Consider the following 12,651-nt stretch of genomic DNA (forward strand, 5'->3'; position numbering starts at 1 on the left):
CCCACCCGCGAGTTCATTGAATTGGTCTGACCATTATAACCTATAGGGAGAACAAATTGTCGGGAATTGTATATACATCGCCGACTACAACTGAACATCACCGACTAAACAGTCACATTAGCGAGAATTGAATTAGTGGGAATTCCAATTGTCGACAAAACTTAAGTAAACTAGTGGAATTGGCAACTAGTCATCGAATTGAATTGACCCCATGGTGAGAGAGAGAAGGGACATGAGAAAGAGAGACAAGGCGAGACAGAGAGAGCCACGGGAGGGAGAGAGATGGCTTGGAAGAGACATGGTGAGAGAGAGCGGGATGGCGAGAGCGATAGGGAGATGGCGAGAGTGAGAGAGAGAGACACGGCGAGAGCAATAGACCGATGACGAGACGGACATGGCGAGAGAGATGGAAAGGAGAAAGTGCGTGCTACATGGAGAAAGAGAGCTACTGTACATGGGGAGAGAGAGAAAGCTACATGGAAAGAGAGAGAGCGTGCTACAATCATGGAGATCTTTTCACCCCCCCTTCCCCCCATAGACAGACAGCACAGCTGAGCCACCATGACCACTCAAGCACCCCCTGCCCTCCATAGGCAGCAGCACAAATGCCATCATGCCTCGCCTCAAATGCCCCCCCCCCCTTCTCCCTCGCTGCCCGCACTCATGCTGTACAAAGAGCATAATTTATTATAGCCTACCTGCTACAGAGAGGTCACCTCACATGGCCGCAGTGGAAATACTGTGGGGATTCAGGACCCAAGACAGTGCTGATACCACTCGAGTCGGGCCACGATAACAGAGAGGAGCTGCTCCCCATGCCTGCCAGCGGCCATCCTGTCAGTGTGAGTGACTCGCTGTGTACAGAGCGGAGCTGCTGCAGCCATGGCTGATCTCTGGCAGACAGGACAGTAGTGTATAAAAATAAATGAATAAATTGGTCACCTGCTTTGCATAGTTACATAGTTAGTGAGGTTGAAGAGAGGCAAAATGCCCATCGGGTTCAACCTGTATCCGTATTAAGCAGTGCATATTATAATGCACCAGCCAAAATAATGGTTTCGTACCTATGACAAGGATATTTCCTATCACTCCCATATACATAATGTCAATCTATTAAATGCTATTGCCTTAGATGCCTTTTTTAGCTAGAATACTGTCCAGTCCATTTTAAAATGCATTTTCTCTTACGTCCTAGAGGATGCTGGGGACTCCGTAAGGACCATGGGGGTGTATAGATGGGCTCCGCTGGAGATAGGGCACCTAAAAAGAACTTTGACTATGGGTGTGCACTGGCTCCTCCCTCTATGCCCCTCCTCCAGACCTCAGTTAGATCTTGTGCCCAGAGGAGAATGGGTGCACTGCAGAGAGCTCTCCAGAGTTTTCTGTGGAAAAAGAATTTTGTTAGGTTTTTTATTTTCAGGGAGTCCTGTTGGCAACAGGCTCCCTGCATCGTGGGACCGAGGAGAGAGAAGCAGAGCTGGCTTGTCAAGTTGGGCTCTGTTTCTAAGGCTACTGGACACCATTAGCTCCAGAGGGAGTCTGAACACAGGTCTCACCTGGGGTTCGTCCCGGAGCCGCGCCGCCGTCCTCCTCACAGATGCCGAAGATAGAAGCCGGATAGAGAAGGCAGAAGACATCTTAGGCGGCAGAAGACATCAGATCTTCATGAGGTAAGGCGCGGATCGGTAAGCTGTGCGCCATTGCTCCCATTCACACACACAGAGCAGCACTGAAGGGTGCAGGGCACAGGGGGGGGGGGGGGCGCCCTGGGCAGCAATAAACCTCACATTTGGGCACTGACAAGGTAGATTAGGCTGCTGAGCGGTAATTCTACGATATTCCGCCATTTTCTATAAAAAAATCACCGGGACCGAAGCCCGCCGTCGGGTGGGCGGAGCTTGATCCCCAACACTAACCAGCGCCATTTTCTCCACAGAAGCTGCATGAGGAAAACGCTGGCTCCCTGGTCTCTCCCCTGCTGAACATTCAGGCTGGAAAAAAGAGGAGGGGGGCATTTTGAGCGCAGTGAGTGGGAATCTGGTCATTTTATATATATATATATAAAAGCGCTATCTGGTCATATTTTTCCAGTGTTATTAAGCGCTGGGTGTGTGCTGGCATACTCTCTCTCTGTCTCTCCTAAGGGCCTGGTTGGGGTTTTGTCCCCTTATAGGTTAATCCCTGTGTGTGTGGGGTGTCGGTACGTGGTGTCGACATGTCTGAAGTGGAAGGCTTTTCCAAGGAGGAGGTGGAGCAAATGAGTGGTGTGTCCCCGTTGGTTGTGCCGACTCCAGATTGGATGGACATGTGGCATATGTTGAATGCAAGTGTGGCATCTTTACATAAAAGGCTTGATAAGGCTGATTTAGGGGGGATATCAGGGGGTTATCCTCAGATTGGACCGACTCACAGGGCCCGTCGGGGTCTCAAAAGCGTCCCTTAACACAAGACACTACTACCGACACGGATTCTGATTCCAGTGTCGACTATGACGAAGTAAAATTGCACCCTAGGGTGACTAAAACCATTCAGTGTATGATTGTGGCAATAAGGGATGTGTTGCATATTGTGGATGAACCCTCTGTCCCCGACACAAGGGTACACATGTTTAAGGAAAAGAAACAGATTATTAACTTTCCCACATCTCATGAAGTAAATGAATTCTTTGGAAAAGCTTGGGAGACTTCGGATAAGAGACCGCAGATCCCCAAAAGAATTTATATGGCATACCCTTTCCCTAAGCAGGACAGGGAGATTTGGGAATCACCCCCCACTGTGGACAAAGCCCTGACGCGCTTGTCCAAGAAAGTGGCGCTACCGTCTCCTGACACAGCAGCCCTTAAGGACCCTGCAGATCGCAGGCAAGAAACTGCCTTAAAGTGTATTTATTCTCATACGGGTGCTGTGCTAAGACCGACAATTGCGTCGGCATGGGTGTGTAGCGCAATTGCAGCTTGGACAGATGAGCTGACAGATCAATTTGATAATATGGATAAGGGTACTATATTCCTAACTCTAGCCCAAATTAAAGACGCAGTCTTATTTATGAGGGATGCTCAAAGGGACATTGGATTGCTAGCTTCTAGGGCCAATGCCATGTCTGTCTCAGCGAGAAGATCCTTATGGACTCGCCAATGGACGGGTGATGCGGATTCCAAGAAACATATGGAAGTACTACCCTACAAGGGTGATGTATTGTTTGGGGATGGGCTGACGGACCTGGTTTCCACAGCCACAGCAGGTAAATCAAAATTTTTACCATATATTCCCCAACAACAAAAGAAAGTAACACCCTATCAGATGCAGTCCTTTCGGTCGCACAAGTCCAAAAGAGGTCGGGGATCCTCTTTCCTCGCCAGAGGTAAGGGCAGAGGCAAGAGAGCACCTGCTTCGGCAGGTGCCCAGGAACCAAAGTCCTCCCCGGCTGCTCCAAAACCCACAGCATGACGCTGGGGCTCCCCTGAGGGAGTCCGCACCGGGGGGGGGGGGGGGCACGTCTTCGACTTTTCAGTCAGGCCTGGGTCAGTTCGGACCTGAATCCCTGGGTGTTGGAAATAGTTTCCCAGGGTTACAAATTGGAATTCGAGGAGGTGCCCACGCGCCGATTTTTCAAATCGGCCCTACCAGCTTCCACATCGGAAAGGAAAGTAGTGTTAGCTGCAATTCAAACACTGTGTATACAGCAAGTGATAATCAAGGTTCCCCTGCACCAGCAGGGAAGAGGTTACTATTCAACCCTATTTGTGGTCCCGAAACCGGACGGTTCGGTCAGACCTATTTTGAATCTGAAATCCCTAAACCTGTACATAAAAAGATTCAAATTCAAAATGGAATCTCTCAGAGCGATAATAGCCAACATGGAGGAGGGGGAGTTTATGGTGTCTCTGGACATAAAGGATGCGTACCTTCATGTCCCCATATATGCCCCCCATCAGGAATACCTGAGATTCGCTGTACAGGATTGTCATTACCAATTTCAGACGTTGCCGTTTGGACTCTCCACGGCCCCAAGGATTTTCACCAAGATAATGGCGGAAATTATGGTGGTCCTGCGCAAGCATGGAGTCACAATTATCCCATACTTGGACGATCTCCTGATAAAAGCGAGATCAAGGGAGAAATTGCTGAACAGTGTGGCGCTCTCGTTGAGAGTGCTCCAGCAACACGGTTGGATTCTAAATCTACCGAAGTCACAGTTGATTCCGACAACTCGACTACCGTTCCTAGGTATGATACTGGATACGGAACAAATGAAGGTCTTCCTCCCAATAGAGAAAGCCCAAGACATACAGAACATGGTCAGAGACCTGCTAAAACCGAAAAGGGTGTCGGTTCACCAATGCACTTGAGTTCTGGGGAAAATGGTGGCGGCCTACGAGGCCATTCCCTTCGGCAGGTTCCATGCAAGGACTTTTCAATGGGACCTTCTGGACAAGTGGTCCGGGTCCCATCTGCACTTACATCGGAAAATAACTCTGTCCCCAGGGACCAGAGTGTCCCTCCTGTGGTGGTTGCAAAGTGCTCACCTCCTGGAGGGTCGGAATTCAGGATTGGATCCTGGTTACCACGGACGCGAGCCTCCGAGGATGGGGAGCGGTCACACAGGGAAAACATTTTCAGGGTCTTTGGTCAGACCAGGAGTCCTGTCTACACATCAGTGTGTTGGAACTCAGGGCCATTTACAAAGGCCTACGACAAGCGGAGAGTTTTCTTCGAAACCTACCGGTTCTGATTCAATCAGACAATGTCACAGCAGTGGCTCATGTGAACCGCCAAGGCGGGACAAGAAGCAGAGTCGCGATGGCGGAAGCCACAAGGATCCTTCGCTGGGCGGAAAATCATGTAAGCGCTCTGTCAGCTGTCTTCATTCCGGGAGTGGACAACTGGGAAGCAGACTTCCTCAGCAGACACGATCTCCATCCAGGAGAGTGGGGACTTCATCAAGAAGTCTTTGCAGACGTAACACGTCTTTGGGGAACTCCTCAAATAGACATGATGGCGTCACACCTCAACAAAAAACTTCAGAGGTACTGCGCCAGGTCTCGGGACCCTCAGGCAATAGCAGTGGACGCTCTGGTAACACCGTGGGTGTTCAAATCGGTCTACGTGTTTCCTCCTCTTCCTCTCATCAAAAAAGTGTTGAGGATCATAAGACGAAGAAGAGTACGAACGATACTCGTTGTCCCAGACTGGCCTCGAAGGGCCTGGTACTCGGATCTACAAGAGATGCTCACAGGAGATCCCTGGCCTCTTCCTCTGAGGGAAGACCTGTTGCGGCAGGGGCCCTGTGTGTTTCCTGACTTACCGCGGTTACGTTTGACGGCATGGCGGTTGAACGCCGAATCCTAGCGAAAAAGGGGATTCCGGAAGAGGTCATCCCTACGTTAATAAAGGCTAGAAAGGAGGTGACGATAAAACATTATCACCGTATCTGGCGAAAGTATGTGTCTTGGTGTAAGACCAAGAATGCACCTACGGAAGATTTTCATCTGGGTCGTCTTCTCCACTTCCTACAGACAGGAGTGGATATGGGCCTGAAATTAGGCTCTGTTAAGGTACAGATTTCGGCCCTCTCGATTTTCTTTCAGAAGGAATTGGCTTCTCTTCCAGAAGTCCAGACGTTTGTAAAGGGAGTGCTGCACATCCAGCCCCCTTTTGTGCCTCCAGTGGCACCATGGGACCTGAACGTGGTGTTGCAGTTCCTAAAATCACACTGGTTTGAACCGCTTAACAAGGTTGAGTTTAAATTTCTTACCTGGAAGGTGGTCATGTTGTTGGCCTTAGCATCAGCAAGGCGAGTGTCAGAATAAGGCGGCTTTGTCACACAAGAGCCCCTACTTGATTTTTCATGTGGATCGAGCTGAATTGAGGACACGTCCGCAATTTTTGCCTAAAGTGGTTTCTTCGTTCCACATGAATCAACCTATTGTGGTGCCTGTGGCTGCAAGTGACCTGGAGGATTCCAGATCCCTGGACGTAGTCAGGGCCTTAAAAATTTATGTAGCCAGGACGGCTAGAATTAGGAAAACAGAGGCTCTGTTTATCCTGTATGCGGCCAATAAGATTGGCGCTCCTGCTTCGAAGCAGACTATTGCTCGCTGGATCTGTAATACGATTCAGCAGGCTCACTCTACGGCTGGATTGCCGGTACCAAATTCGGTTAAGGCCCATTTTACTAGGAAGGTGGGCTCTTCTTGGGCGGCTGCCCGAGGCGTCTCGGCTTTACAACTTTGCCGAGCAGCGACTTGGTTGGGGTCAAACACTTTTGCTAAATTCTACAAGTTTGATACCCTGGCTGATGAGGACCTAGCGTTTGCTCAGTCGGTGCTGCAGAGTCATACGCACTCTCCCGCCCGATTGGATGCTTTGGTATAAACCCCATGGTCCTTACGGAGTCCCCAGCATCCTCTAGGACGTAAGAGAAAATAAGATTTTAAACCTACCGGTAAATCTATTTCTCCTAGTCCGTAGAGGATGCTGGGCGCCCGTCCCAGTGCGGAAACTCTGCAAGACTTGTATATAGTTGTTGCTTACATAAGGGTTATGTTACAGTTGACATCGGTCTTGGACCGTTACTGTTGTTTTTGTTCATACTGTTAACTGGTTATGTATGTTCCAGGTTACATGGTATGATTGGTGTGGGCTGGTATGAATCTTGCCCTTGGATTGCTAAATCCTGCCTTGTATTGTCCATCTCCTCTGGGCACAGTTCTCTAACTGAGGTCTGGAGGAGGGGCATAGAGGGAGGAGCCAGTGCACACCCATAGTCAAAGTTCTTTTTAGGTGCCCTATCTCCTGCGGAGCCCGTCTATACCCCCCATGGTCCTTACGGAGTCCCCAGCATCCTCTACGGACTAGGAGAAATAGATTTACCGGTAGGTTTAAAATCTTATTTAAAGAGTCCACCATTATTATCTTCTCTGGCAGGGAGTTCCAAATTCTTATTGCCCTTACAGTGAAGAACCCTTTCCTACGCTGTGTACGGAATTTTCTCTCCTCTAGCCTCAGTGAGTGCTCACGTGTCCTATACAGAGTTTATTAATAAACAAATCCCCTGCTAACTCTTTGTATTGACCCTATACATATTTGAAGATATTAATAATGTCTCCTCTTTTCAAGGGAATACAAATTAAACCTAGTAAGCCTTTCCTCATACTCCAGTGTCTCTAACCCTTTAATCAGTTTAGTAGCACGCCTTTGAACTCTTTCGAGCTCCCCGATATCTTTTTTTATAATATGGTGCCCATAATTGAACACAATATTCCAGATGCGGACGTACCAGTGATTTATACAGAGGCAGGATTTGCGATAGATTGGCGGCCAGGGTGGGTTTCCAGGAGCTTATGCGGATAAATGTAAAACAATTTATTCAAATAAAAATTGGTTGATGAAGTCACAGTGCTCTTCTATTTGTTGAGTCTTTTTATGTGAATGGTCAATCACATGTACATAAGTATTCACAGCCTTTGCCAGGAAGCTCAGAATTGAGCTCAGGTGCACCCTGTTTCGACTGATCATCCTTGAGATGTTCCTACAGATTAATTGGAGTCCATCTGTGGTAAATTCAGTTGATTGGACATAATTTGGAAAGGCACACACCTGTCTATATAAGGTCCCACACTTGACAGTGCATGTCTGAGCACAAACCAAGCATGAAGTCAAAGGAATTGTCTGTAGACCTCTGAGACAGGATTGTCTCGAGGCACAAATCTGGGGAAGAGTACAGAAAAATATCTGCTGCTTTGAAGATCCCAATGATCACAGTGGCCTCCATCATATGTAAATGGAAGAAGTTCTGAACCACCAGGACTCTTCCTAGAGCTGGCCGGCCGTCTAAACTGAGTGATCGCGGGAGAAGGGCCCTAGTCAGGGAGGTGACCAAGAACCCGATGGTCACTCTGTCAGAGCTACGGCATTCCTCTTTGGAGAGAGGAAAACTTTCCAGAAGGACAACCATTTCTGCAGCAATCCACCAATCAGGCCTGTATGGTAGAGTGGCCAGACGGAGGCCACTTCTTAGTAAAAAGCAAAAATGCACCTGAAGGACTCTCAGACCATGAGAAACAAAATTCTCTGATCTGATAAGACAAAGGGTGGAATTCAATTGTTTGAAAAGTCAGTTGGGTGTCTGTTTTTTCCTATCTTATAGACAGGAAAAAACAGATACCCAGCCGACTTTTCAAACATTTGAATTCCCCCCAAAGATTTAACTTTTTGGCGTGAATGCCAGGTGTCGTGTTTGGAGGAAACCAGGCACCGCTCATCACCAGGCCAATACCATCCCTACAGTGAAGCATGGTGGTGGCAGCATCATGCTGTGGGTAGGGAGGCCAATCCCGGCCTGTTTTTTCAATCCCAGGATTTGGGATTGAAAAAAACTCAATCCGGGATTCCCGGGATCCCGGGATTGAACTGTATTTTAATCTACAGCCCCATTTCAAGTTCAGAAAAAAAAAAAATAGAATGTACTCACCATAAAGGGTCAGTAAAAGGGTCCCCAAGGTTGAGAGGCAGGCAGCAGCAGCACAGTGACAGCACTGCAGCAGAGACGCTAGTGTGTCACTCACAGTTCAGCAGCTTTGATGGCGGATGGACTCACTGGCGGGCAGGCGCGTTGAAGCACAGACGCTGCGGGCATGGCTGTGGATACGCAGCGTGACCTTGCTGACGTCACGCTGCGCACAGCAAGGCAGCCGGTGTTGGGCAGCGTGAGGCTGAGCCAAGCGCTAGAGCTCAGTGGCGCTGCCCGTCCAAAAAACCCAGTAATGTACATGTGCACCTTAATCCTGTGAATCCCGGGATTGCAGCCTCCAATTCCGGGATTCAAATTCCGGGATCCCGTCGATCCTGGGATTGGCCTCCCTGGCTGTGGGGAGGTTTTTCAGCGACAGGAACTGGGAAACTAGTCAGGATAGAGGGAAAGATGAATGCAGCAATGTACAGAGACATCCTGGATGAAAACCTGCTCCAGAGTGCTCTTGACCTCAGACTGGGCGACAGTTCATCTTTCAGCAGGACAATGACATGAAGTACAGAGCCAAGATATCAAAGGAGTGGCTTCAGGACAGCTCTGTGAATGTCCTTGAGTGGCCCATCCAGAGCTCAGACTTGAATCCGATTAAACATCTCTGGAGAGATCTGAAAATGGGTGTGCACCGACGCTTCCCATCCAACCTGATGGAGCTTGAGAGGTGTGCAAAGAGAAATGGCTTCATATTCAAAAAGACTTGAGGCTGTAATTGCTTCCAAAGGTGCATCAACAAAGTATTAAGCAAAGGCTGTGAATACTTATGTACATGTGATTTCTTAGTTTTTTATTTTTAATAAATTTGCAAAAATCTCAAAAAAACTTGTTTCACATTATATATTTGGGGTATTGTGTGTAGTATTTTGAGGGGGAAAATTAGTTTATTCCATCTTGGAATAAGGCTGTAACATAACAAAATGTGGAAAAAGTGAAACACTGTGAATACTTTCCGGATGCACTGTAAATCTCAGTTTAGGCTGGTCTAGATAATGAGGCTCAACATAATACACAGTCTTGGTTTTATTATTGTTTTATATACTGTATTGGTGTGACTGTGCAAAATAAACAAAAATGCCATTCATCTACTGCACTCACCACATCCATAACTGATAGATAGTCTACATTAACCAAATGCATTGTTAGTACCATATATTAGGATAAGCTAACCAACTCTCGCCAAAGTTCCCCTTCAGTCTTTATTGACTGATCCCCATTGTAAATGTTTTTACCTCCCACTTTATTAACTTGATTTTTCTTTTACACAGGTACTATGGGGAAAAAATGAAAGAAATCCTGACCGAGGAGGATTTACAGCTGTATCGGTAAATTATATGTGTATTTATTTTTTAAGAGGATATTCAAAAGACTCACATTTGCTGCATTTTTGTCTAGTATAAGACAAGAATTTTTGTGATTCCAGTGTATCTGGGTTCTGCATGTACTATACCTTACGCTAGTGATGGGAAACCTTTGACACTCAACTGTTGTTGAACTACACATCCCAGTATGCCCTGCTACAGTTTTAACATCACCAAATAGCAAAACTGTAGCAGGGCATGCTGAGATGTGTAGTTCAACAACAGCTGGAGTTCCAAAGGTTCCCCATCACTGCCTTACGCCATAGCTGGGTTTAACACATAGGCAAACCTAGCACTGGCCTAGGGGCAGGATGGATAATGGTTCCAGGTTATTATTATATTGACTTTTGAATTTTAGCTTTCCTTATCACAGTATAGAGTTTGAAAGATGGGCTATTTATGTATGAGAACATAGGATGCATTATTACAGATGTAAAGCACATTCATACGGCATGGTGTATATAGATCACTGGTCTCGGCACAGGGGCGTTTTAAGAGAGGAGGAGGCCCGTGTGCAGCCTTCTGCTTCAGGGGCCCCCTCCTCTCTGACTGATGCACAGGATTTAATACTTACCTCTCCGGAGTCCTCCGGCGGTGCCATCCTTCTCCGCAGCAGCGGCGACAGAGTCTGAGAACAGACTCTATTGCGCATGCGCAAACCTCCGGGAACACGGCGCGGCGGCCATTTTCCCGAAGATTTTGCTAATGCGCATACCATCTTTCCGGAGTTTTCAACAGGCGCAATAGAGTTTGTTCCCCCTAGTGTTCAAACTCTATTGCGCTGCAGAAAAGGGATGGCTTCACGGGAGGACTTCAGAGAGGTAAGTATTAAGCAAATGGGTGCAGTGTGTGCAGGGTGGGCCCCCCTGGACCTGGGGGCCCGTGTGCCTCGCACACACTGCACCCATTATAGAAACGCCAATGTCTCGGCACAAGGAGTACAATGTTCTAGCCAGCTTCTTGTTGCTGGCTCTTTCCCACAGCTCTGATGTTATTAACTGCAGAACATGTGTATTGACTAGCACAAAGTGTCTCCGTAAACGTTCCAGGCAATAAACTGACTGTCGCTGTGTAATTACTCAGCAAGCTACTAACCTGTTTAAAGGCTCAATTCCTGTCTAATTAAGCTGATTAGCGCCCTATATTTTTGAGACCATTCATCTAAGCAGTGCATGGGGCAGCTTTAATAAGCCAGAACAATCTGGAGGGAAAAAAAACAGCCACCTAAATTGTTGTGCTTGCTTCAGTTTTGTATAGACCTGTATCCTGATTTTGATATGATCCTGAATTATTACGGTTACTGTGACCTGTGCTGATATAACACTGATATGCTGTTAAACATGAATTATATAGGAGTAAATGTAATAACGACGTATAGGCATCTGCGACTTCCCCACAAGTCTGGCCGATGATTTAAAGGGTCTTTCATTTGAAAGGCAAAACCAGATTGGTCTTGCTTTATCAATTCGGGGGAAAGAAAAGACAAAAAAGTCCCTTCCAGGAGCACTCTTATGTTTGTTTATTTCAAACAATCATTTGTATAATCATGTATTAAATGAACAATTATGCATCACAGAGGAAAATACAGATGTATATTCTAAAAAAACATAACCTTTAATGGAGTAATTCAAAATAAAACAAGAACAATCAGAAGTTCTTTAATGAACCTGAAGAAATTAAAAATGGTGCAAAAATTCGCCCCTTGTCTACACCTGTAGATCTGGGTAACAATAAGCCTTTAAAATAGGTGACACTTGTTATAATAATATATAATAATATATATTATATCAAGTCTCTATATCAGGGGTGGGGAACCTGTGGCCCGCGGGCCGTATAAGCCCCACAAAGCCGCTGGTTCCGGCCCAGCTAGGCTCACCTAGCCGAGGGAGATGCCGGCCGCTTGCTGAGATTTTGTTACCAGTGGTCGTCCGGCTCCTTCCCCTTAGCAGCAGCCGGAGACAGGAGCTCATTTCTGAGCTCTGGCTTCCGGCTCTAGCAGTGTGCGTGTGCGGCTGTGCGCTATGGGAGAGACATAATGATGTCTCTTCTATAGTTCCAAGGAGCGGGTGGCCAGGCGGAGGGCAGCGTTCCAGAAGCAGGAGAGGAGCTGATGAGTATTGTGTTTTTTGATCTTTTAATGTGTGTGTGTGTGTGTGTGTGTGTGTGTGTGTGTGTGTGTGTGTGTGTAAGCGGCACTACTAGGGAGCATATCTAATGGGGAATAACTACAGGGAGCATATTTAATGGGGCATAACAATTGACTGGGGGCATATATAATAATAATGGGGGTCATTCCGAGTTGTTAGCTCGTTATTTTTTTCTCGCAACGGAGCGATTAGTCGCTAATGCGCATGCGCAATGTCCGCAGTGTGACTGCGCCAAGTAAATTTGCTATGCAGTTAGGTATTTTACTCACGGCATTATGAGGTTTTTTCTTCGTTCTGCTGATCGGAGTGTGATTGACAGGAAGTGGGTGTTTCTGGGCGGAAACTGGCCGTTTTATGGGAGTGTGTGAAAAAACGCTACCGTTTCTGGGAAAAACACGGGAGTGGCTGGAGAAATGGGGGAGTGTCTGGGCGAACGCTGGGTGTGTTTGTGACGTCAAACCAGGAACGACAAGCACTGAACTGATCGCAGATGCCGAGTAAGTGTGGAGCTACTCAGAAACTGCTAAGAAGTGTCTATTCGCAATTCTGCTAATCTTTCGTTCGCAATTTTGATAAGCTAAGATTCGCTCCCAGTAGGCGGCGGCTTAGCGTGTGCAAA

At 47.3% G+C, this 12,651-nt stretch overlaps 1 protein-coding gene and 1 long non-coding RNA gene across 2 annotated transcripts in view; one reads left to right on the top strand and one right to left on the bottom strand.

The window, feature by feature from the left end:
* The window catches only part of OGFOD3 (2-oxoglutarate and iron dependent oxygenase domain containing 3), a 484,427-nt gene that overhangs the window by 255,961 nt on the left and 215,815 nt on the right, over positions 1–12,651 (top strand). Inside the window, exon 6 of the mRNA XM_063961071.1 lies at positions 9,793–9,849. Coding sequence (XP_063817141.1) covers positions 9,793–9,849 — 57 coding nt within the window. The remainder of the gene's footprint in view (positions 1–9,792; positions 9,850–12,651) is intronic.
* Positions 1–12,651, bottom strand: part of LOC135056203 (uncharacterized) — a 143,614-nt gene that overhangs the window by 7,529 nt on the left and 123,434 nt on the right. The window lies entirely within an intron of this gene.

This window comes from Pseudophryne corroboree, chromosome 3 (assembly GCF_028390025.1).
Source record: "Pseudophryne corroboree isolate aPseCor3 chromosome 3, aPseCor3.hap2, whole genome shotgun sequence".
NCBI classification, from domain to species: Eukaryota; Metazoa; Chordata; class Amphibia; order Anura; family Myobatrachidae; genus Pseudophryne; species Pseudophryne corroboree.